This window comes from Argopecten irradians, chromosome 2 (genome assembly GCF_041381155.1).
Source record: "Argopecten irradians isolate NY chromosome 2, Ai_NY, whole genome shotgun sequence".
Classification (NCBI taxonomy): Eukaryota; Metazoa; Mollusca; class Bivalvia; order Pectinida; family Pectinidae; genus Argopecten; species Argopecten irradians.
Window position 1 is genome coordinate 14079500 of NC_091135.1, and position 23991 is coordinate 14103490.

The 23991-nt window shown below is 35.4% G+C and overlaps 1 protein-coding gene across 6 annotated transcripts in view; it reads left to right on the forward strand.

Moving 5' to 3' along the window:
* LOC138314546 (5'-AMP-activated protein kinase subunit gamma-1-like) overlaps positions 1 to 23991 on the forward strand; it is a 274001-nt gene that overhangs the window by 191881 nt on the left and 58129 nt on the right. For 5 of the 6 annotated variants that reach the window (XM_069254932.1, XM_069254928.1, XM_069254929.1 and 2 more), the window contains 2 exons: positions 19845 to 20408; positions 20748 to 20778. In XM_069254932.1, the coding sequence (XP_069111033.1) occupies positions 19845 to 20408; positions 20748 to 20778 (595 nt within the window). Of the gene's footprint in view, positions 1 to 16836; positions 17192 to 19844; positions 20409 to 20747; positions 20779 to 23991 lie in introns of those variants that run through there. The other variant, XM_069254931.1, reaches the window with a different exon arrangement.

Here is a 23991-nt window from a genome sequence, read left to right on the forward strand (position 1 = left end):
TTTACTACGCGTTGTGACGAGTCCCTGTGTTTGTGAAATTTATACAGGTGTACTGTTTACGTTTCGGTTGAGTGGTTACGCTTGTGTGTATAATTTCTCAGGTGTGAGCTATTTATAGCTTGCACTGTGTTTCTCTATTGTGATTAACGAAACTTGTGTAGGCGTTTCACATTAGTTCTGGTGAGAATATGGACAGTGCGGATTTGGGAAATGAAATATAGGCCTTACAATCCTGTGTAAAACTTTCATTGCGAATGCTCATGGGAGGTGTCGTGTAACAGGGCATGGGGGAAGGATGGGCGACAGTATCACTGGGGAGGCCGCTCATGGGTAAAGGGGACTTGGTAGGATTTATTGTAGTAACTGATACGGGGTTAGAGAGTTAAATTTCGAAACTGATAAGGCCAGTACTGAAAATACAAACTTGTAATTTGGATATTTGAGGGGTTATTATTTAATAGTATTGATATTACAATTTGATAGGACTAACATTTGTTGTTCAACTTGTTTTTCATATCTGCTGCGTACTGGTGCCCCTGACCTGGGGGGAGGAACTAAGGAAGAGGACCCAGGCCCCTGTGTCGTTGCTGGTGCCACAACGTCAAAGCGGTTTGGGGAAATGTGCGCGGCCCTGCCTGGACCCAGACGTCCTTACTGTTATTCCTGGAGTACAAAGTGTGATATAGAGTGCCCGGAGGAACTTTGATGTGATAAGTATCGGGACATTGGGGTGTTGCTGCTGGCCAGGGTAACAAAAACCCCCAGTACTTGATTCCAGGGAATTTCAGTGTTACACAAGGAGAACATTATAGTTTGGGCCCGATCGGGCAGGGTAATAACCCCGAACCGCGCAGCACAGGGGTCTGGAGGACACCGTGTCGACCCCTGAATATCCCTTCCCCCAGGGGGCATCAGAACTATTGGATAATGTGCATAGTGAACATTCAAATTTCAATGTATTGATAAGTATTCCTGAAATGTTCATATATGTTTTATATTTTTTTTTCATTTCGTTATTGGTAGGCTAAATATAGCTATAGTCATGTAGTGTTAGGTATAATTGGGGGTTGGGGGGCTGTTTATAATATTGTCTATATAATGGGGGTTGTAATGTAGGTGGGGGGGGGGGGGGGTATATAATGTTAGGTGTAATTGGTGGGGGCGACCAGGGGCATGTAGATAAGACTGTAGGTATAATTGTAGTTAGTTAGGGAGAAGGTCCAGGTGGTTGGGGGTGTCTCAGCGGGGGGTAAGAGTTAACATGACCAACACCTCGAGGTAACCCTAACAAGGGCTTCTCCTATTCAAAATTGTTGGGGTAGGTGTTTTTGGCTGTTAGGTATTCTGGCCACTGTGGGGACTATGGTTCTGGTGGTTAGAGTTGATACGACCAACACTGGGGTCTTGTACTCACGTGGTCAGACTTAATTAGTTTGGGAGGGAGCTAAATAAGTAACGGGAAAAGTCTCTGGTCGACCCCAAATTTTCATTGAGTTGGGTTAAGTAAAATCATAAGAGTGGCTTCCCCAGTCTTGTAGGATCGTTTAGGGCCCGGTGGAAAACTTTGTTTTGTTAATTGTATGTTTTTGTATTTGTGTACTTTTTTTTTCCCATAATGTCATATTTTTTTCCTTTTGTTCTAAAGTCGTGTAAAAAGGAGGTGGTGTCCAAGGCAGAAAGAAAAATTATCTATGGGTACTTTTCTGATTTTGGAATAGTCTTAAAGTATTAAGGAAATTTAACTTGGTTAAAAGACTCTTGGGACATTGTTCTGTTTTTTTTTTATATAAATGCTGGAATCTTGTGAAACCCACAAGGTTAATGACAGCAAGGGATTATTACGTTTATCTATAATCTTAAAGTTTTCGTGTACAGAGTTCCGGGACATGGAGCTTAAACTTTTTCTGCCTTGGAAAATTATTCAACTCTCTAAGTTATGTTTGGTGATGTCTAACTTTGCACAGCGGAAAGTGTAACGCGTGCAAATATATATGTTAGGGGTAAAATCAATTGCTGATTGATGTCCATTTCACAATAACAATTATTATGGTCTCACCATTGTAATACTCGACAACATCTTCTAATATACATTTATTGCAAAAGTAAGCAAGGGTGCCTGTTACAATTCTTTTAGCACCCATTTCTGCGCTGAAATTCTCCAGTCTGCTCCGAGGTCACTTGGCATTGTACATATGTCAGATGGTAGTACAATATATATATACGAGGCATCTGCAGTTGATTGCTAGGGCTGTAAAACAGGTATACAAAGAGAAAGAAATACAAAAGAAAAGGAATGAAAAACAACCATGCCCTAAGCTATATATATATAATCGCTACTAAGCAGATGTGATTGATGTACTCGTAGAGAAAATAAGTGATATTACAGGTGAGCTGAGTATTGAAGTTTGCTAGCCACCAGCTACTACCTATACCAAGGGCACATAACTCATGTGACTCTCTGAGCTGTCTGGGGGTTTCATAGCTTGTCTCTGACAATACTACATTTAAAGTGGAGGTTTTCGGGTACGTACCAGTGGTGTTACGAAATAAAGATATAATAATTGAATATCTGGGAAAAAAAACCCTTAAAGATAAATAAAAGATAAGGAAATACTTGTGTAATTGGTTGAAAATGAAAATACGTAGATTTGTACAGGATTGCTTGATGAAATATAATACTTTCATTGTCTTAACCTCTGATGCGCTAGCATTGTGGTTATTTAGCAAGAATATCAATGTTGAACATCTTAGGGATAATTAATCGGTGATACTTGTACATGTTCTATACTTGTGATGTGATATAATTAATATTGTGTACTGGCATTGGGATGATTGTTATCTTTTTAAATCCCAATTCCACTTCAGGATAATTGTTATATAGAGAGTCCACCTCCTTTGATTTTTTTTGGTACCTTGTTGTACAATTGTTTTGTTTTGTTTTTTTGTTGTTGTACATGTTATGATGGAGATTTTGGCCAGTGAGGAACAATTTAAGGATAATCATTAATGACATGTTCTATCTCCTGTTTAGAATGGCCGCGGTATGTTGATGCAGTTCTCACATTATTTTTTTTCGTGTAGTAAATTGTTAGTGGCTGCGGGTCGCATCCTGTCTAGGTGGTTGGGGGGACAATATAGGTAGTTTTTTTTTTCTTTTTCTTTTTCCTTAGCTGACGTTTCCTTATTAAGGCATGTTTGTCTTTGTGCAAAATTTTGGAATTTTATTTTTTTTTTTTTTTCTTGGATTACCTCCCTTTATTAAGAGATGTTTGACTCTGTATACTTAAGGTTTTTCTTTCCTTAAATTACCTCCCCTTGATGGGTTCTTTAAAATTTAGTTTGGTTTTTTCCATTCTATTTTTATTCTAGTTCGAGTTCGTGAACTGGATACTTCCAAATTCGAAATTTGTGCATCTTGCTTTTGGCTTTAAATGTTTCAACTTTTGTTAGGAACTTTTTGGGTTATTTTTTTTCCAAATTATCTCCCTTGGATCAGTTTTTACGGCTACGGGTCGCAGCCTGTCTAGGTGGTTGGGGGGTATGTAACGAAGCTGCGGTGCGCTTCGTTGCTATATATTCCGGAAATTATATTAACCGAGACTTTGGCGGGAATTTGCTGTGCACGAGATCTCGGGACTGCGCCGAGGCTTTCAGTTTTTCTGCCGGGCCTTGAGAGGTGAGGGTTGTGTTTTTGAAACCTATGTAATTTTTATATATTTGTCGCCCATCCTTTCCCTAATTTGCTGTTATCGTATAGTATGGAAATGCATCAACATTACTGTGTGTGTATTTTTCGCTGTCAGTCGATATTTTTGCTATATTTTTGAGGTTGAAATACTTGTGAAATTGTGCAATGTCGGACTTGGCATGTCTCGCTTTTAGACGGGTTTCGATAGTATTTAAAAGTCTTCACTCTTGTGTTGAGAGCCGTTGGTAGGCTGGAAAAGAGTGGGAGCCTCCTGTGTTGAATTTCGGGGTTAACCGTTAAGGAGATATTTTGAGAATCTTCGCTGGAGAACGGTGTTTGTGAAATTGGAGGTTAAGCTATCGATAATCGGCCCGGTGTGTAGCGCCACGTGCTCGGTCTTTCATTGATGGGTAGGAGTTAATTCTGGTAGCGAAAACGTGAGAATATTAGCAGCAAAATTGTCCATTTCACAGTACTTCCCACTGAGCCACGCGGGTATTTTCTTGTTGTCACCTTTACACATGTTAAATATTAATAAACTGTTAAATGAATTTGATGTCGTCCATTGTCCATACTCACTAGTACCTTTGAATATTGTAGCGAGACATAGGAATCTGCAAGCTAACGCGGCAGTCGAACCCAGAGCAAAACAAATTAATTGTATCATTCTTACTCTACGCTAATGACTACGGTCGTAGCGAAACAAGTCGTTACATTATAATTTTGTTTTATAAACGTAAACTAATGTATATATATTTATTGTACATATTGATGATTAAAGTTCTATATTTAGATTGGCTGGTGAACATACAAAGGCATGAATGATTTTGGAAGTTAAATAAACTATGTGATCATGCAATAAAAGATAAAACAATATGGGCTGTTTGCTTCATGTGGCTGTAGTATTTAATAACACAATGATATAAATCAATAAGTGAAGGAATACCCAGTTGTAAGTCAATGTTGTGTAACTCTTGTAATATTGCAGATTATATAGTGTGATGGTCTTGGACTCTCTAAGGCTGTCGGAGTTATCTCCCTTGTTAAGAAATTTGCTTTGAATCTGTATTTTACATGGCATGGCATTTATGTACTAAATAACCAAGGTTAATTTGTAAAAAACAAAATTGTCCCGATTTGTTTCTAAACAAAATTGTCCCGATTTGTTTCTAGTTTTAATAATGTTTTTAAGCTACTATTACAGATAGTTTTGGTCTTTTTTGGTATCAATATGAAGTAAACAGTTTTGAAAGCATAATCTGACCTATTATTATAAATGATTAAGATATATTACAGTATGAAATATATGATTTTCACAAAAAAAGAAAATCTCTAATTAGTACATTTTGATGGTATAGCCATGATATGGGGGTGGAAGGTGCATGTTATAGACTAAGTAAGGGATCAATGTCTGTCTTGTCCCATCCTGTGCTATGTTGGTGTGTGTAGTAGTTCATCTTTATTTATATCTCATAGACATTGTTAGTCTTATGACTGCTTTCTGACACCATGGTAGACCAGTTGGGGTCAAGGGAGAGAACTGTGGGAGTCTTGGCAAGTTTTTCAGTGATAAAAGCATTGTTAATTAAGACTGACAATGGATGTACGCAGTAATGATAATTTATAGGAATGCTAACCGTCTGCACAAACATATAGGCAAAGAAATGTTAGCTTGATGAGAAATTTTTAATAAAAAAGCCATTATGAATTGTCTCGACTAGTAGAAGGGCAGAGTATAGTTAGCTTGGTAGGATATTTTACAATTAAAATATAAAGAATATTATCAACTTTATGAGAAAAATTTGACTGAAATGAAATTAAAATCTTCAGGACATTTGGTTGGGAAATTCAGAATTTAATTTGAGTAATTATATGACTGGGAGCTGAAATATTTATTCATTTATCAATGGCATTTGCTAAAGCTGATCAATCATGTTGTTGTCAACCGTCTGCATAATGTAGATGTACACAAAAGTGCACTAACAACAACAGGTATCAGATACATCACTGACTAGCCTACCTGCACATTTAAAAGTCGGTCAGTAGCAATAATATGACTCAGTCATGGATTATTGAGCATGTCGCTGACTCCTACACAAACACCTGAACAGATACATTGTATACCTATATCAATATATATGGCATTCACGCACCTATAATTGTCGTCACTGCGGCCACACATTCCCCTGTACTCACCTTATAAATTTGTCATTTCGTTGGACGGACATATTTATAATGTACACCTATTAGAATGAAGAATGATTTCCTCCCCAATTAATCGTCACAGAGTGAATAATTAATTATAAAGTTTAACTGGTGATTAATAATTATTACTTATGTACTGGTGACTTGTTTACTTGTTATTGTAGAACAAATGTATAAATATCTTAATTACCGTATCATACATAATACTGACTCTTACACCATAGACATATAACAGTTATGACAGTCTATATACGGGGCCGCGGTGGCCGAGTGGTTAAGATGTCCCGACATATTACCACAAGCCCTCCACTTCTGGGATGCGGGTTCGAATCCCATGTGGGGCAGTTGCCAGGAACTGACCGCTGATCGGTGGTTTTTCTCCGGGTACTCCGGCTTTCCTCCACCAACAAACCTGGCACGTCCTTACATGACCCTGGCTGTTAATAGGACGTAAAACTAAACAAACCAAACCAAACCATAGACATATAGACAGACGCTACATTAAATTTATTGAAATTACATTTCAGCACAAGCCATGTGGCTTTGATTCCCAATGCAGTGATGGAATTAGCCTGAAATGATTAAAATAGATGACCTTAAACTGTATAGAGATGATAGAACTAAGTCTGGTTAGCTTTTCAATATAGATTCAATATAGTATTTAGGATTTATTACTTATGGGCAATAATTCAGGGAGAGTACAGTTTTGTATATATAACTTCATATGATTATTGAAAATTAGCGGAAATTAACACTTTTTACACCCATAGAAGGTGTTGATTACACCTTTCTTAAAAGACTTGAAATTTTGTCCTAAATAGATTTGTTGGTGATCCAAAACAAATTTGTTCATGAGTTTGTTGGTCATAGATTGTAAATTAAATTTGACTAAATGTTTTGAATTAGATCTCTGCTCAATAAAAATTTTCAGGTGCTTTGTATACCAAATATCATATCTGGTTTGGTTTAAAGGTATATAATATAAGTATAAAATTTTACAAAAATCTGCTATTGTCATTTAACGGAATTTCTTCTTAATCAAATCTTGAGTATTTGATAGATTAGAACAAGATGCAAAGAAATCATACAGATCTTTCATAATGTCAGTTCTGCTATAATTGTCATAAAATATTATTTCATTCAATTATAAATGAAACAACGTTATGGTAACATTTAATGACTTGTATTTGTATATTTAAGAGGCTGAGTATAAGATAAACTTAGGCTATTTGAATATATCTTTTGTCCTTGGAGTTTGACGATGACAGGTAACAGATCAACAGCAACAGTTTGTGTCCCCAGACGTATATGAAAGTCAACCTCAAATTATCATTGTAACCTTGAGAGTTGAACAATAACACAAATAAAACCTGTGTATTAGACATGTGTATGGGGGCTGACTTAATGACAGCTAAGGAGAAATATTTCTAACCTTCAGAAGGTAAACAAGCTACAGACATGTATGGTTACAACTGTATTCATTTTAGAGGAAAACATTTATCAAAGCTCACCAGAGGTCAGCAAGTGCAAATCCTGTTACAAAAATAGCCATGATGCAATACATGCATATAGATTACTTGTGGGGTTCAGCAGCTGCAATATATAGACTGTGGACTAATGCCACCTGATCCTGAAATTCCAAAACTGAATTATCTCCCCTGAATTTGAATGAACATAGGATCAAATATGTCACTGAGATAATTAAAATTCATCAAGTAAAATATACCGTAGTGATAATTTTAACATTCTAGAGATTTTTTTCCGCAGTCAACTAGCTTAAATAAATTTTATAATTGATATTTTAAGAGCTGTGTTTTATATCTAAGCATTTGGAGTTATGATCCTTTTCTGTATTACATATTGAGAGTTGTTGCCCTTGGCAAATCATAACTTTGTCCACTCAGCATTATTCCAGCAATACGTCCTATCAATCACTCTAAAAAATAAATAATTAACTGAACAAAATGATATAAAAGTGATGGCATTTCTTATTGAAGATGAAGATTCCTGATGTATATATTTGTAAGATTTATAATTTTCATGCATGAAAATATGATACAGTTTAATTTCACTGGCTTCCACTAGAACTCGATTGAAATCAAGGCACCATGTTATGTTAAGTCAACAATTTATGGTTGTTACAAACAGTAAATTGAGTTAGTGGGTCTTTAGTCTGGGTCTTTATTCATTGTAATTAACTTAGAGATTTTGGATTTCATTGATTACACACATGAACTAGAGGAAATTGACACTTTTGACAGCCTGATAACAATACAATATTTACAATACACCATTGTTGTTGTAGTGATACTGTAAGTGAACATGAATGTAAGATCATTACCGTTCATGTCAACGTATTTATCTGTATCAGCTGGTAAACATTGCCAGGTGCAGAGATAATAGATTTGATAGTAAAATATCTATTTTTCTTGGAGCAAAATAAATTTATACATTCCTGTTTCATCCTTGTTATAGTATATGTACCTGGAGTAAATTGAGACAACAGAGATATATACATCAATTGGTTTTACTTTTGTTTTGTTTCTAATTTTACAAAGTTCTAAGTTGCATACCTTGACAATTCTTTAGACTGGATTGATTTCACATCACCATGGACCATGCAGACATGATCTTTATGTAATGGAATTCTCAAAAGGTTCTTTTCTTGTTTCTTGGTGTAATTTTGCTTTAGTCTCAGCCACCATGGCTACCAGATTAGAGAGCTTATTGTGGTAGAATGTCAGACACATTGACCACTTGGCCACTATATGGCCAACAGATTAGAGAGCTTATGGTGGTAAAATGTCAGACACCTTGACCATTTAGCCAATTGCCCTCTTGAGATTGATAATTTAGTACATCATTGTGATAGGCTATGTGAGTACACAATAACCAATTAGATATCGGGACACAATAACCAATCAGATGTCAGCTAGACACAATAACCATGCAATCAGATGTCAGCTAGACACAATAACCAATCAGATGTCAGGACACAATAACCAATCAGATATCAGGACACATTAACCAATCAGATGTCAGCTAGACACAATAACCAATCAGATGTCAGGACACAATAATCAATCAGTCATTCATCTTGGCTGGTTTTAACTGCATATCATCTGCATTAAGCTAAGAGGATAAACTATAAATCTCCAACAGGAAGCCATTTTTATCACTACCTAGTCAACCAGAATATGGCCTGATAGTAATGACAGAGTCATTTAAAATAGTCAGCTACATATCTGTATATTGATACATTGTATGTTATTCATGCATCATTCATATGACTGTAGACATCAAATCTTATTCATTAATCATTCTGACAGAAACGGATCAAGATCTGAACCTATTGAGAGTCAATAAAAAAAATACACGCATTGTCAAATATGGAAATTAAAGAATATAAAAAACATGAATTAAGTGTTTCTTCATGTGAATTAATATCTTCAAAACAATAATGGTCTTTTTGTCATCATCAACATGGATATTAAAATGAAGTTGTTATTGATGACAAGTTATTCCTGGTGCATGTAATAATATTGCATCAAAACATCTTTGTGCATGTCCATAAGTATGAAAATCTTCAAGAACATTCAACAATATTGTCAACAAACATTTATTTGAAGTCATACATTGAGAGCTTGTTGAACAGTTTATTTTAGTTCAGCCACTGTTTGTTGGCGTAATAAAAACAAATCGTGATGATGAAAATTAGAAACTCTAAAATATAATGTATAATTTATGCACATATTAATTAGGAGTGATATGTTAATTTGTCCAGGAAAGACAAAGCAAAAAGTTAATGTTCTGACTTCAAATTTGACAGCTGGTTTGTGTGGGACGATGTGATTATTTTCTGAGGAAGGCTACATTTGTTTATCAGTAACAACGATTCTTCTCAATACTTGGTTCAGTATTTTTGCGAATAATTCTCTATCAGGAATCGGCGGTTGTGTTGGGAACTTTTCAGAGATCTTGAGCAGGATTTTTGACCAAGAGAAATCTGCTGTTGTGAATACTTACCTGTTTTACCTGTAACTAACAAACATAATTATTGTATAATTTTGTGTAATTATACATACTAATTATTGTGATGTCTCAAATTGTATTTGTTATCCATATAATGCTGAAAAGCAGTTTTATTTAAGGCATAGCATTGCATGTACAATACTCTTTGTAATAGTAAGTTTAATATAATTCAGAGATATTAATTGAAGGTATTTCTTGTATCTTGGTAGTGTGTTCATTGGTGAACAGAAAACTAAATTTGTTAGAACATTAAGGAACTGTTTGGAGTTTCTCAATGGAAAGTATACAGGTGGATGACCTCTGGGTTTTGTGAATTGATAGGTGTATCAGCAGGTTGTCAAACTCTACTTAGATACTAGGAATATAGACCTGTAAATTGACACGTAACAGATGATTATCATCAGCTGGGTGGATAGCCATGAAGCTTTTCTGGTGTTTGTGCCAACCAACATTCTTGTTTATATTTAGCCTATAACTTTAACATAAAGATGAGATCATGTTGCTGCTGTTTACTTTAACAAGAGAACTGAAACAGTAGTATCTTTGTTAAATGTTTTACTGTCATTTATAGACACCTAGGAAGGGCTTATTACCAGGCATGGGCTTATTACCAGGCATTGGGCTTATTGCTAGATAATGATCCTAGTAATCATCTACAAAATCATTGTCATAAGTTGTAGAGTTTTAGTAAGTGTTTTCGTGAACGTAAAAACTTTCTTGATGTTTTTATGAATGTTTGCCCTGCTGGGTTTGTTTGTGCTTGTATTTTGTGGCCAATTCTTGGCAATGCTTATGTACATAAAATGATATGCAGTGGTCTAGGGAGTATTCTGGAAGTGTTTCAAGTCACTGTCTAGATTATGTTACCATCTGTACACCTCTATTTCACTACACAGCAAACAATTTAAACAAAGAACAACCAGGTTTCTTAAGAATCAAAGTCTCTATTTCTACTGTGCCTTTATTAGAAAAAGAAAATAAAGATTAGATATTGATCAAATGCTGCAATGCTGATGAAATGTAGGTAGTTTTTGGAAAGTTTCATTGATTTATGAACTGTATAACTTTTAAATAGTTTATAGGTTTTTTGATGAGGAACAATTAGGTTCCTTATAGCTTAAAATTGAAAAAAGGGGAATTGATATAGTTATAGGCATTTTATGATAAATTGGTTTGAACAGCTGCATTTGTTTGACGGTACTATCATTTACCACAGGAAACTAGGGGAGATAACTCACAAATAATCACATTTAATTAGATATATGTCGTAAGACAAATTGCATTGTGTCAGCGAGTTAATTAGATGAGAAAGGAATACACCACATCACCTTCACTCTGACGCATGTAATTATAACATGATATAATGTTCAAGGTCACAGGGGTCAAGGCCATACCTACTTATCTTAGTTATTTGAATGTTCTATGTAGAAGGTATTTTGAGTTAATTTTCTAATTAGAAGTCATTATTGCTGGTACATGATACTATATTTCTTCCAAAGGTGACGGATGTTGTCAAACTTGCACAATTTTCAAACGTGTCAAGGTCAAATTTGGCCTATATGTACATACAGAACTGATGTGTTATGTAACGTAATTATTAATCGTTTATCACTGATGCTCTGGGCGTGTATGTTGACTAACGATGTGTGCTCTCCTGGCAGTAGTAATTCTGTCACACTATAATCCTTATGATTACAAGTTTCCATAGAATCCCTAAGTAATCTGGATTTGTTCTCGAGTCTCGGTAAAAAAAAAGTCATGAATTGAATGTCAGCTGCAGTTTTTCGAGGGTTAAGTAAACAAAAGTAGTACTTTTATAGGTTAAAAATATGTTACAAAGGGGTATAGTGCCAAGTCAAACATTGGATAGGCCATAAGATTACAGAAAGTTAATAACAAACTGGAGATATTTCAGGTGTAGTGACGGTAAGTCGAGTTGTCGGCATTCCGTGGATTTCTCTAACTGTAGGATGTATAATAAGTGTTACTGTGATTTGGATGTGTTTATATGTGTGTGGTAATTCCTTTGATGTGATGCTCTCATGATGTAATCCAGGTTGTTAATCGGTATATGTGTATAGAGTTGAAAAGGTCCTGGGTTTGAACCTCAGTCTGGCTGCTAAAATTTTGTTGGAGATTTCTATATAGTTTGTCTTCATCATGATGTCAGAAAGGAAGGGGTCAAAAGGAAATGAATACTAAATCTCTTGAAATATATAAATAATGCTGAATCTAACACAACGTAAAATAGAACTGGATCTGTTGGGAGGAACAAGCACAGTCAGACCTGTCTTTATTACTAGATTGGAGGCCTCCAGTTTGAATACTTATCTGGTCTGGAGAATAATGTTTCTCACTAGGGATAACAAGTTGAGTCTATACTTTATTAGCATTATTGAAATTAATTGTATTTTATTTTTTGCCCCCCTCCTCCCTCTTATATTCAGTCATGTTCAGATTACATATTGAAAGCTGGGTTATTTCTAATATTATTCTCTGTTACCTGCCTATGCACTTTGAAATTTTTCTTGGGGTCAGATTTAGACACAGCATTATGGGAAGAAGTAGATGTCTCTAACATCATACTCAGGTACCTCAATTGAGATAAACGTTTTAAATACCAATTTCGTACCAGTTTATCATAGAACTCATCTTCAGATCTATTGAAGTTGATCTTGGTAAATCTGTAGTGTAGGTTAAAGCTGTCTACTAGATTTTGAAGTCGGTGAAAGTCAACTTCACTCTCAGAGCTGTCTAGTTACAACCATGTGTTTATACCTCTCTGGGTATTTGATGAAGTTCGTACAAGAGATATAAGTTTTTGTGGACCTCTGTCAGGTACATACACAACAGTGTGAACATCTATGTTCCTATAACCAGTTTGGAGCTGTTCGTCCTGAATCAACACCTTGGAAAACCTGCCCCTAGTTCTAGCAGAGGATAAGAGTATTGTACGTAGTAAAACAGTACGGATACGCTTGTTTTTTTACTGATGATAATGTTCAACAATCGTGCTAAGGATGAGATTTTGGGATAATTGGCGCCGTTTAAGTACAGCTGTGATGGTTTGTTCTTGTGTAACCCAAAACACATGCATTGCCTCACATATGGTGTATTTCCCAACTCTCGGGGAAGCAGCTCATCTCGGTCTCGGCTTGTTGTTGTGGTTGTTTCATGTTTCCAGGTTTTGATGGAATTATTTCAACAGATACACGCAACTTTGCACACCTAAAGTGTTAAACCATGTTTCAGAGGTGTTGAAATATCGGTTAACTGTCTCGTTTACTTCCTGGAAAGTATAATTAGTCGGAGCCATTGCAAATGTTTGTGTATTGTATTCACCATGAGGATGTGTTTATTTTGAAGTGTTGTTTTTACTTCAGTTGGAGGGATAAAGTTTGTATTAGAAGATTTTTTAATTTCTTTTTTAAGTTTTAGATTTTTATTTTTATTTTTTCATTTATCTTTCTTTTTTTTTTTGTGAAAAAAAAACAACAACAATTTCTTTCATTGATATTTCACCAATAATCAACAATTTATTTATTTTTAATTCAGAATTTTTCATTATATTCTAAAATATTTCTAAGGGTTAAGGATCTTATAGTATCTATAGCAGATTTGTGTTTAAGCCAGTGTACTTTGTGAAGAATGATTGACCAGACTTAAGTAATGTGTATATAAGAATTGGTAATGGATTGAGCAGACTCTGGTTAATGTTTGAACCCTCAGCATGTAATAGTGGATAATGTGTTCTGATCTACAAGTCCAGAGTCTGGTGGTATATCCCTGGGGCTGTTTACTTCAAAAGAAATGTTAGAAATCCACAGGTCTCTTCCTATTAACAAAGCTATTAATTAGAAAAGAAACCACTTAGTTTTTTCCAGCAGCTTTAAAAGTATATGCTTATATGAGACCAAAATTCATTTTAAATATTTTGTTAGATATATTTAAATTGTTAGATTAAGATAAAGAGAAATATTTCAAATTCATAAACATTTGATTTTTTTATAATTCAAATTCTGTTTAACCAATTAAAGCTTTTCGTGCTGTAATGTTGAATTCAATTATTCTATTCGTTATTTGCTTTCATCAATGTAAATAAATACGTTACCTTTTCTCATATTTCAAAGTGAAGTCATACCTTGCCAAATTCTGACAAATTTTTCTCTATTTCATTTTTATCTTCTTTTAAATTAAAAATTGTTGTACTTCCCAAGGTCCTTGAGCCTAGGACATTTGTCTTTGTTTATTACGACGTACTCTGACGTCATTCGTTACTACAGTAAGTTGTATTACGTAAGGTATATAAGTATATATCATGTAGGTTTATTATACTCGTTAACAGCCTAGTATTTATGTTGTACCTGCTCGCCCAAAGGAGGATAGTTGTTTTTGTTTAGAAATGAATATCTGATGTAGATTTCTCACCCAGGGGTCATGTTCCAAGTTATAATCCAAGTACTGGTCAAATTCCTCTAGGTCACCTCTTGTCGGACAGGTGAATGACATTACCGCTGTAGTTGTTTGCTGTGTACATTGTCCATGATACATATACATATATATCTCTCTGATGTATTCATAAACGATGATGAAACTGGCTTATATAACACACAGTATGCAATACACAACAGAAGGTTTGTGGTGTAACATGTGAAAATGCACATTGTTGTTCTTATGAAGGGATTACTACTGGTTATATAGTCAGTGTTATTTGAATAACGTTTGATTATCGTGTCAGAATTCCTTAATACAACTTCTGTCTATGAACACTCTCAAGGATAGACTTTCAATCTATTTGATCTTATTGTGTGTGTATATATATATATACAAACAGATATTTAGCCATTCTAAAGGGAACGGTCAGTTTATGTGGTCAGTTTATGTGGTCAGTTTATTTAATGGATTTATGTTGGAGTGGTCAGAAGGAATTCTCTGTGATATTTCCCGTGGATTTCTACTTTCATTTCTGTGAGGAAAAATTCATGATTATGTGTGGAGTTGAAATTTCTCCTGTGTGATAAGCTAATCAACCTTGAGTAAGAATGGTTGGTCCTTGTTTTAATGGACCTAGATGACAATTTTTTGTTGGATATGTCAACCTTTATCATGTGGATGCCTGTCTGGATTCATCAGTGTTGTGTCTGGGTTACAGTGATCAAACCATAGATGGAATACTAATTATGATACAAGTTTAGGTACTTAAGGACGACAGAATTGATCATCACATTATTTCCTGATCCAAGTGGTATTTTCCTATGATTTCTGGTTTCATTTCTTCAGCAGAGATAAGAATTGTGTTGGGTATGTGCCCCTTTGTGGTCTCAGTAGGAATCCATTACTACTTATAGGCACAGTCAGGTAGGTGGTAAATTAGCAACGGACAAAAGGATGAAAAAGTTCAGATAGAGATGTATGTACAGAAGTCTATCCAATGAGTGTCCAGAGTGCGCTAGCAACTTCAGAAAATTAAGGAGAACGCTTATAAGGTTGAATTGGGTACATGAATTACAGTAATATTATACTTCTGAAGGATGTTATGGTACCAGGTTGTGTATTTATAGAAAGCTTAATCCTACGTTCTTCTGTCTTCCATTTGTTTTCATCCGTCTTTCCTGTTTCAACCAACAGCTGGTCCTGGCCCAGAATGTGGTGATTTTCAATGGTATCAATATTAACTTCAGTAGGCACAACCAAATTTCTTCTCTGAGGTTTCAGAATCTTGGCAAGGTTTACAGTTGAAATAGTTTCTGTGGATTTATTGTGATGAATGGTGGCCAGAAAGCTGTTTAGTATAAGTAGGCTGTTTTTATCATTCGCATCTCAATTTGACATTAGCGTATAGGTATGAGTTCTGGTTAGTTTTGTTCTATCATAATCTGATTTACATGCAAAGGTAGAATTCTGCAGTGATGATTACATGTACAGTATTTTTATCCCATACGCATCCATGTGCACTTAAAAAAAAAAAAAAATAATAGTGGTGCTTAATAGAACCAATTTTGGACGAGCCTTGCACAAAGTAAGCAATAAATCAATTTGACAAAGATATTGATTAAGGAAACCTTGAAAATTTTTATTTTTATATCATTTGAGGTCAGTAAAATTGAGGCCTGAAAAAGGGGGATGTGGTGAACTTATTATATTGGGTTGAATAGGTATGGTATGTTGGTCTTTTGACTTCTAGAATATGTGCTACATGGTAGCCCAGATTATTGATAAATAATAATATAAAAATGTCAGTCTAAATTCAATGAAAAATTTGTTTTAGACTAAACAAAAATGTTTTGAATTTTTACATTTGTAAATTTTGAACTCTAAAGTAGCAAATTTGAAAATGTTGTTTCAGTGAATTAAATCATATTCAAGGTCGTGAAGTAATGTATCGGCTAGATTTTTGACAGAAAAAAAAACAAATGTTAAAAATGGATCTTAAAAAACAAATGCAATATATTGTATCATTTATTTCATAATGAAGATATGAAAGAAAACTTTGATGACACAAAATGCTTAGTCAGGTAGTTTTTGCTGTGTTAATCCTTTGTTATACTGGATAAGTCTTTTGTCACACTGTTATAAGTCCTACATGTTCTGGGGCTTTTGGGCAGGTATGATAAGTCTGTAATGGTGTTAGTTTGGCGTGGCCGTATGTCATGTTTTGGTGATGTATTTAAGTATCTCGGGGAAAAAAACATCGCAGAAAAGGCCAGTAGGTCAAAATTTTGTCTATTCTGCATTTTCTGTCTGATTTAATTTGATATTTTTATTGGTACCAGGTATATGAACCTAAGCAGATGCACTCGTAGTCTGCGTACCAGGCCTAAGTTCCTAAAGTTTGTGTAAAATGTTAAAAGATAGTGCACAGACATAATCTGTTTTTGAAAGAAGATAAAATATATTCTATTTTATTCCAGGATATCTTGAAACCGTTTTTCCCGGGGTAAAAGTATAACATTATGAAGTGCACCTTACCTATGGAGAGATTTTTGACATTAGTGTTTTTGTGATTAATGTATTGGCCTGCTGGTTATAACAAAAAAACTTGATGAATGTGGTTCTTCCCATCGCCTGATTCAAGGCAGGATTACTGTCGCATGGCAGATGATTACCTAACTTATTTGGTGCCGTCAGACGTATTAGGGTGATCTGAAAGGAGTATATACATAAGACAAAATGACAAATTTGTATGTTTATTGTTTGAAATCGCAACTGGAAAAATCATGGATACAGGAGCAGACTTCAAAACCATCGCCAATCAAAAAGGCAGAGGTAATTTTAGCATGGAAAACTATTTTTACATGTATTTTTTTTCAGCATCAAGTGAGATAACTCTTTGATACATTGTCTGTTCCTTTTGATTGATCATATATATATTGAAAGTAATGTCAGAAGGTTAAAGACGGAATCTCATATGTGCACATCATCACCTTATTTTAATTTATACAAATGTATACTTGAGTGATATATTGATCATCAAAAAGCCTTCAGTAGTCTGTATGCATGTTTATTTTGATAAATATCCTGGTAAGATAAATATATGCACTTAAATGACCTGAATGAATGAGAATTCAACTTGGTGCTCAAACCAAACTGGAGCACTTTTGTTGGTGTAACTCTAATTTGCTTTTGAACATAGGCACCTGTAAAAATTAGTGAAACCTGCTCTCTAATCTTACTGGTGCACCTGGGCTTACAACAAAGCATGTTTACCCAGTCTGAGGATGCTAATGGTTGTTACAGTATAGGGGAGGGGTGTAAAGGGGGGAGACGGAGTAATGGGGGGGAGTAATGGGGGAGGGTGTAAAGGGGGAGACAGAGGCAGTATTCTAGAGCAACAGGTTGAACAACATGTGAAGAAAGCCTCTTCTGATGAGGTCTTTGAACATCTGTACCAACTTTATGAGAAGTCTCATTACATCTTCACCTAACAGTCATAAATGGCCTGTCTAGACTGGATGGGAAAATATCAATGTCTTCATCTAACAGTCATAAAGGGCCTGTCTAGACTGGATGGGAAAATATCAATGTCTTCATCTAACAGTCATAAAGGACGTGTTTAGACTGGATGTGGAAATATCATGTCTTCATCTAACAGTCATAAAGGACGTGTTTAGACTGGATGGGAAAATATAAATGTCTTCATCTAACAGTCATAAAAGGCCTGTCTAGACTGGATGTGGAAATATCATGTCTTCATCTAACAGTCATAAAGGGCCTGTCTAGACTGGATGGGAAAATATCATGTCTTCATCTAACAGTCATAAAGGGCGTGTTTAGACTGGATGTGGAAATATCATGTCTTCATCTAACAGTCATAAAGGGCCTGTCTAGACTGGATGGGAAAATATCATGTCTTCATCTAACAGTCATAAAGGGCCTGTCTAGACTGGATGGGAAAATATCAATGTCTTTATTTAATAGTCATAAAGGGCCTGTCTAGACTGGATGGGAAAAAAATGTCTTCATCTAACAGTCATAAAGGATCTACTCTGTTCATCTAACATAGGAGGCCTCCCTCCACATGTCACTAGTATAGTGTCATCTCTGTCTGCCTTAACACCTGTCATCCATGAACCCATCTGTCATAAGGGGTCTGTATAGGAGAACAAGATATAGAAGTCAGCAAAACAATGCTGATAAGGAATATAAAATAAACCTTTCTTATGTAGATTGACATATTGCTATACTACTGTATATAACGTTTATAATCGCTGCTATCAGCATCCAGGAACACCATTTGTATTGAAATCTCTCACTGTGGTAGCCATCAGCTACAACATACATTGTCACATCCCAAAATAGGTTACTTGTGATTCCTCAGAATGGTATGCGGTGAACTTTATTAGCAACCAAAACATTACAAACCATCCCAGATTGTAAAGTTAAAATCTTATATTGAATTTTAGTTGGCCTTTGATATATATATGCTGTAAAATTTATTGGTGACCATCTACTTCTAAACTGATCAAGTAAGCTGATATATGATATAGCTTGAGATAAATGACAGTAACTGTTTTAGGCAGCATGGTATGTATCTCAGATCCTCAGGGTTTGGGTAGCTACCAGACACTCACAGAGTGCAATAAAGTATGTCTCAAAAACAGCATGTTAGCACTAAAACCACTCATCAAACAAACAACTTCTAGGTTCAAAGAAAAGAACTGCATGTATAAAAAGTTTTGACCTTTTGGTACAAATGTAGTGGCTTCAGATTCCAATTTACAGAGCAGAGACTAGCATTTAACAAGTACAAAATATAGCTCACCTTGAGAAGAAATCCATTTGGCATGGGCCGGGTGATATCTCTTTTCATATGCACTTTGTTTCTGTGATATATACTTACTTGTAGAACATACACCTACAGCCCAACATCTGAGATTAGATATGTAAGATGGATGGGGTTTTTTGGTAGCCTGTGAATTGAAAACATCAAGAGAAAAATGATAGGGGAAAAAAATGAAAGTATATGGAGAAATACAAAATGTCCCACACATAGTGATGTTAGTATAGGCCTTTCAGGTAGAGTTTGGTTCTGTGTTAATGAAAGCCATCAGATACTACAAGTGACAGTCCTGTAAAATTCTTCTTTGAAAATAGAAATAAATGCGGTATTAACCCAGTAAGTTTCCTATCCCAAAGTGCCCCTCTCCTTTACAAGGCCTTGAAAAGTTCACTTACCTTGAACTTAAATTTTAATGCAGACTAAACATAATATATTTTATTTCTTTTGCAAATTTTGACTTGATCATGTATATTGATATTGTCAATGTTCTAAAATTAGTCCCATTAATCAGGCCTTAATATTCTCAATTTATGAGTGCTCATATTGAGTTGATTATTGTAATGGAATTTGATGAATGGTCAAGTTATAAAAAAACTGTAACTGAAATGTAAATGAATATATGTATTTGTATATTTTCAGGATTTAAGTGCTTTCGCAATGCCGCTCCTGGAACCAGATGTTCGGGATGTGGCGAACGATTTTCCCGATGGTGAATTTCGTCCACGGGCAGGCTCAACAGGCCTAAGGGGCCTCTTCTCAGGGAAAGCCCGTCAGCGGAATAAATCGGGTGATGACTTCAAGGAAAGTAAAGGGACGTCACCCTCAGGGAGTCATAGTACTTCTTCTAAAGTGAAAAATTTCTTTGATCAGTTCCGACCTCGTTCTAAATCGGATTTATCAGGTGTTAAAAAACCAGGCAAAAAGCACAGTGCTACCTCAGCAGCCAATAAGATGGACCATTCTATGGATGAATCGCAATTACGGGATTCGTTAATGAATGCACGATTGAATGACCATGGACCTAAACCCCAAGGGGCCAGTACGCCCATGGGGCAGATCCTTGAAAACCAGTTAATGGTTCCCGCAACAGACGGTCGAACTCGACATGCCTCGAGTCCCGCAGATTTTGTGTTGAATAGATATCGTGCTCGTTCAAATTCAGATTCAAAAACAAAACCTCCAAGACGACCTCTAGTCCACCAGGTAAGGGTTTAATCTGTTTTATTTGTTTTCTTTTTATATCATATGTCAGGTATTTGATAGATCAGTTTTGAAATTGCATATTTCTTAGCATTTATAGTAATATCTTCATTTCTATAATAGATGAAAATTATGTTCTTACTATCATATACTATAAATATCAAATGTAATTGGATGTTTTGCAATTGTATTTATAATTATAAACCTGATGTCATATATTTATTGATCCTGCACGATTCCATATCAGTGACGACAAGCATATTTTTGGGAGTTTTGAAGGTTATCTCCCTTATACTGTAAATGTTTGACTGCCTTGTGATTTTCCACCTGAATGTGTTTCAGAGTAGTATAAGCCCGCCTAGTTCTCCGTTACGTAAGTACCACACCCAATTATCATCTTCATCATTTTTGATATATATATACATATGTGCCGTTATCATAATAATAAACACCCAGACCAATAATTGGGTTGATACAGATTCATAGTGACTCAAATACACATACATGTTACACACAGGACAATATACCTTAATTTATACAATAAACACTAAATATCGTTAAATATGAAGGAGATAGATTTACATGCTGTGTAGATTTCATCCAATCCAGCAGAACAGGTGATTAGAGAAATATTCCACACAAAGAATATTCAGAGTACAGACATTGTTTTTGAAAAAAAATATTGGTTTAGATTTATTATTGGTATCATATTAGATATGAAGCTGGTGTGAGGAATTACAATAATTGTATATTACTTCAAGTGGGAAGAGAGGAGAACCTCCTGAGAACATCTACTCTTCATAATTGGGTCAAATACGATTGTTTTATAAAATTTGGATAAAAAATATTATAAAATAAGGATAATAGAAATATGAATGGAAAAAAAAAAGAAATAAAAACATCAATTATGAGATAAGAATTTATTTCAAATGCTGTTATATCAGTTCTGTCATCCACATTGCCATATCTGTGTAATATGGTTCAGCTACTAGATCAAATCTTATAGAGCCATTTCTGATTATTCTGACTGAAGGCTTTATATATTCAATTTATTTGTGTACATAATATAATTCTTGGAAAGAAAAGTCGGCAGACTTTGTAATGAAGGCTTGAAGAAATGGCTATTCCACTGAGAAGGACACATTTTAGATTGTATAATTTCTTTTCCTGGATTCATCTCCGGTGGGAAATTAACGGAGACTGTATATATTTGCTATTATGACAAGATGTGACAGATTTTCCGTCTCTACCATGTGTTTCAAAAGGGAGATCTTTGTGTCTTTTCAAACCATTCTTTCTTTCCCCTGCCTTTTTTCTTTCTTTTTTCAATAACTTTCTTTCTGACCTATAGATTTTTTTCTCTAACAGTTTTTTCTTTCTAATATATAGATTTTTCTGTGTGGCTCCAATGTTATATAATTTATTCACAAAAGCCTGGTATAGAAGGACAAGCCATAAATATGGCTGAGAAAAATAAAATATCAGAAAATGCTTTAAATTACAACATATTTCATTTTAGATTATACAATATTTCAAGCTACCATCATATGACACATTCCTCACATGTCACATACGTTTGTACAGACGGTTTTCCCTGTCTCGGTGGTATACACACAGTTTTCCCGGTCTTGGTGGTATACACAGGACCAGTGACTGGTAGCTAGTTATTTATCCAGCACATTGTGTGTGGACTATGATGTATTGATCAGATTTGTGTTGACCCTTGGGTAGACTTGACAGCAGGCCACCTCACTCAGCTGTGACTGAAAATATATCACAATTGTGGGTGGTGAACGTCTGAAATTGTGTGTCATTTCCATAGCAACAGGGTATTCAGGTGTGGCAGAATTCTGATTGGTGTGGAACTAACTGCTGCTGCTGCCATTAGGCTTGGCTGGACATCCTTGCATCATTTTGGGAGTCTATTCATAGAAATACCAAATCATTGCTGAAACAAAACAGGAAGTGCTGAATGAATTATGGGAGATTTTGTTTGTGTGTATGGAGTTTGAGGGTGTGTATATCATCTGCCTTGCATCATTGGAGGAGCTATTTTTAGAATGGTGTTGTGCCTAGCTGATTTCCGACTGTTTGCGTTGTAAATAAACACGGAATTCTGCACCACAGGATTTACACCTCTTTGTGATCAGGAAGTGATTTTCCATTCAATAACCAAAACCAGTCTGTCACACTGGGGGCGGAGAAATCTACAATAGGGGCTCGATCAAAGAAGCCAGCATCTCGCACAAAAATGGAAAAAAGCACCAGTATGAATAGAAAAAGTGAAATTTCTATAGCTGATGGAATAGAGTCAGGTTAGTATGGTGTTTATATAAGGATAACAGACATACGAGTGTATGTGTGTATAATATCACGTAGGATAGATCTATATACATGCATGGTCAGTCATGTGAATCAGGATATGATACTCGGTGAAATGGCTGGATGCATTAGGCCTAATTAATGTGAGGGGGAAATACATATACTGTATGTGTATGTACAATTTGGTTGGTATATAAGAAAGGAGAACTCATCTGCTTGTACCATTTGTCTATTTGACAATGGGTTGTACAATTTGCCTGTTTGACACTAGGTTGTACAATTTGTCTATTTGACATTGGGTTGTGCAATCTACCTGTTTCACATTGGGTTGTACAATTTGCCTGTTTGACACTGGGTTGTACAATTTGCCTGTTTGACACTGGGTTGTACAATTTGTCTATTTAACACTGGGTTGTACAATTTGCCTGTTTGACACTGGGTTGTACAATTTGTCTATTTGACACTGGATTGTACAATTTACCTGTTTCACATTGGATTGTACAATTTGTCTATTTTACACTGGGTTGTACAATTTGTCTGTTTGACACTAGGTTGTTTAATTTGTGTATATGACACTGGGTTGTACAACTTGCCTGCTTGACACTGGGTTGTACAATTTGTCTATTTGACACTGGGTTGTACAATTTGCCTGTTTGACACTGGGTTGTACAATTTGTCTATTTGAGATTGGGTTGTACAATTTGTCTATTTGACACTGGGTCGTACAATTTGTCTGTTTGACAATGGGTTGTACAATTTGCCTGTTTTACATTGGGTTGTACAATTTGCCTATATGACCCTCGATTGTACAATTTACCTGTTTCACATTGGGTTGTACAATTTGCCTGTGTGACACTGGTTTGTACAATTTACCTGTTTCACATTGGGTTGTACAATTTGCCTGTTTGACACTGGGTTGTACAACTTGCCTGTTTGACACTAGGTTGTACAATTTGTCTATTTTACACTGGGTTGTACAATTTGCCTGTTTGACACTGGGTTGTACAATTTGTCTATTTGACATTGGGTTGTACAATTTGTCTATTTGACTCTGGGTTGTACAATTTACCTGTTTGACACTGGGTTGTACAATTTGTCTGTTTGACACTGGGTTGTACAATTTGTCTGTTTGACACTGGGTTGTACAATTTGTCTGTTTGACACTGGGTTGTACAATTTGCCTGTTTGACACTGGGTTGTACAATTTGTCTATTTGACACTGGGTTGTACAATTTACCTGTTTGACATTTGGTTGTACAATTTG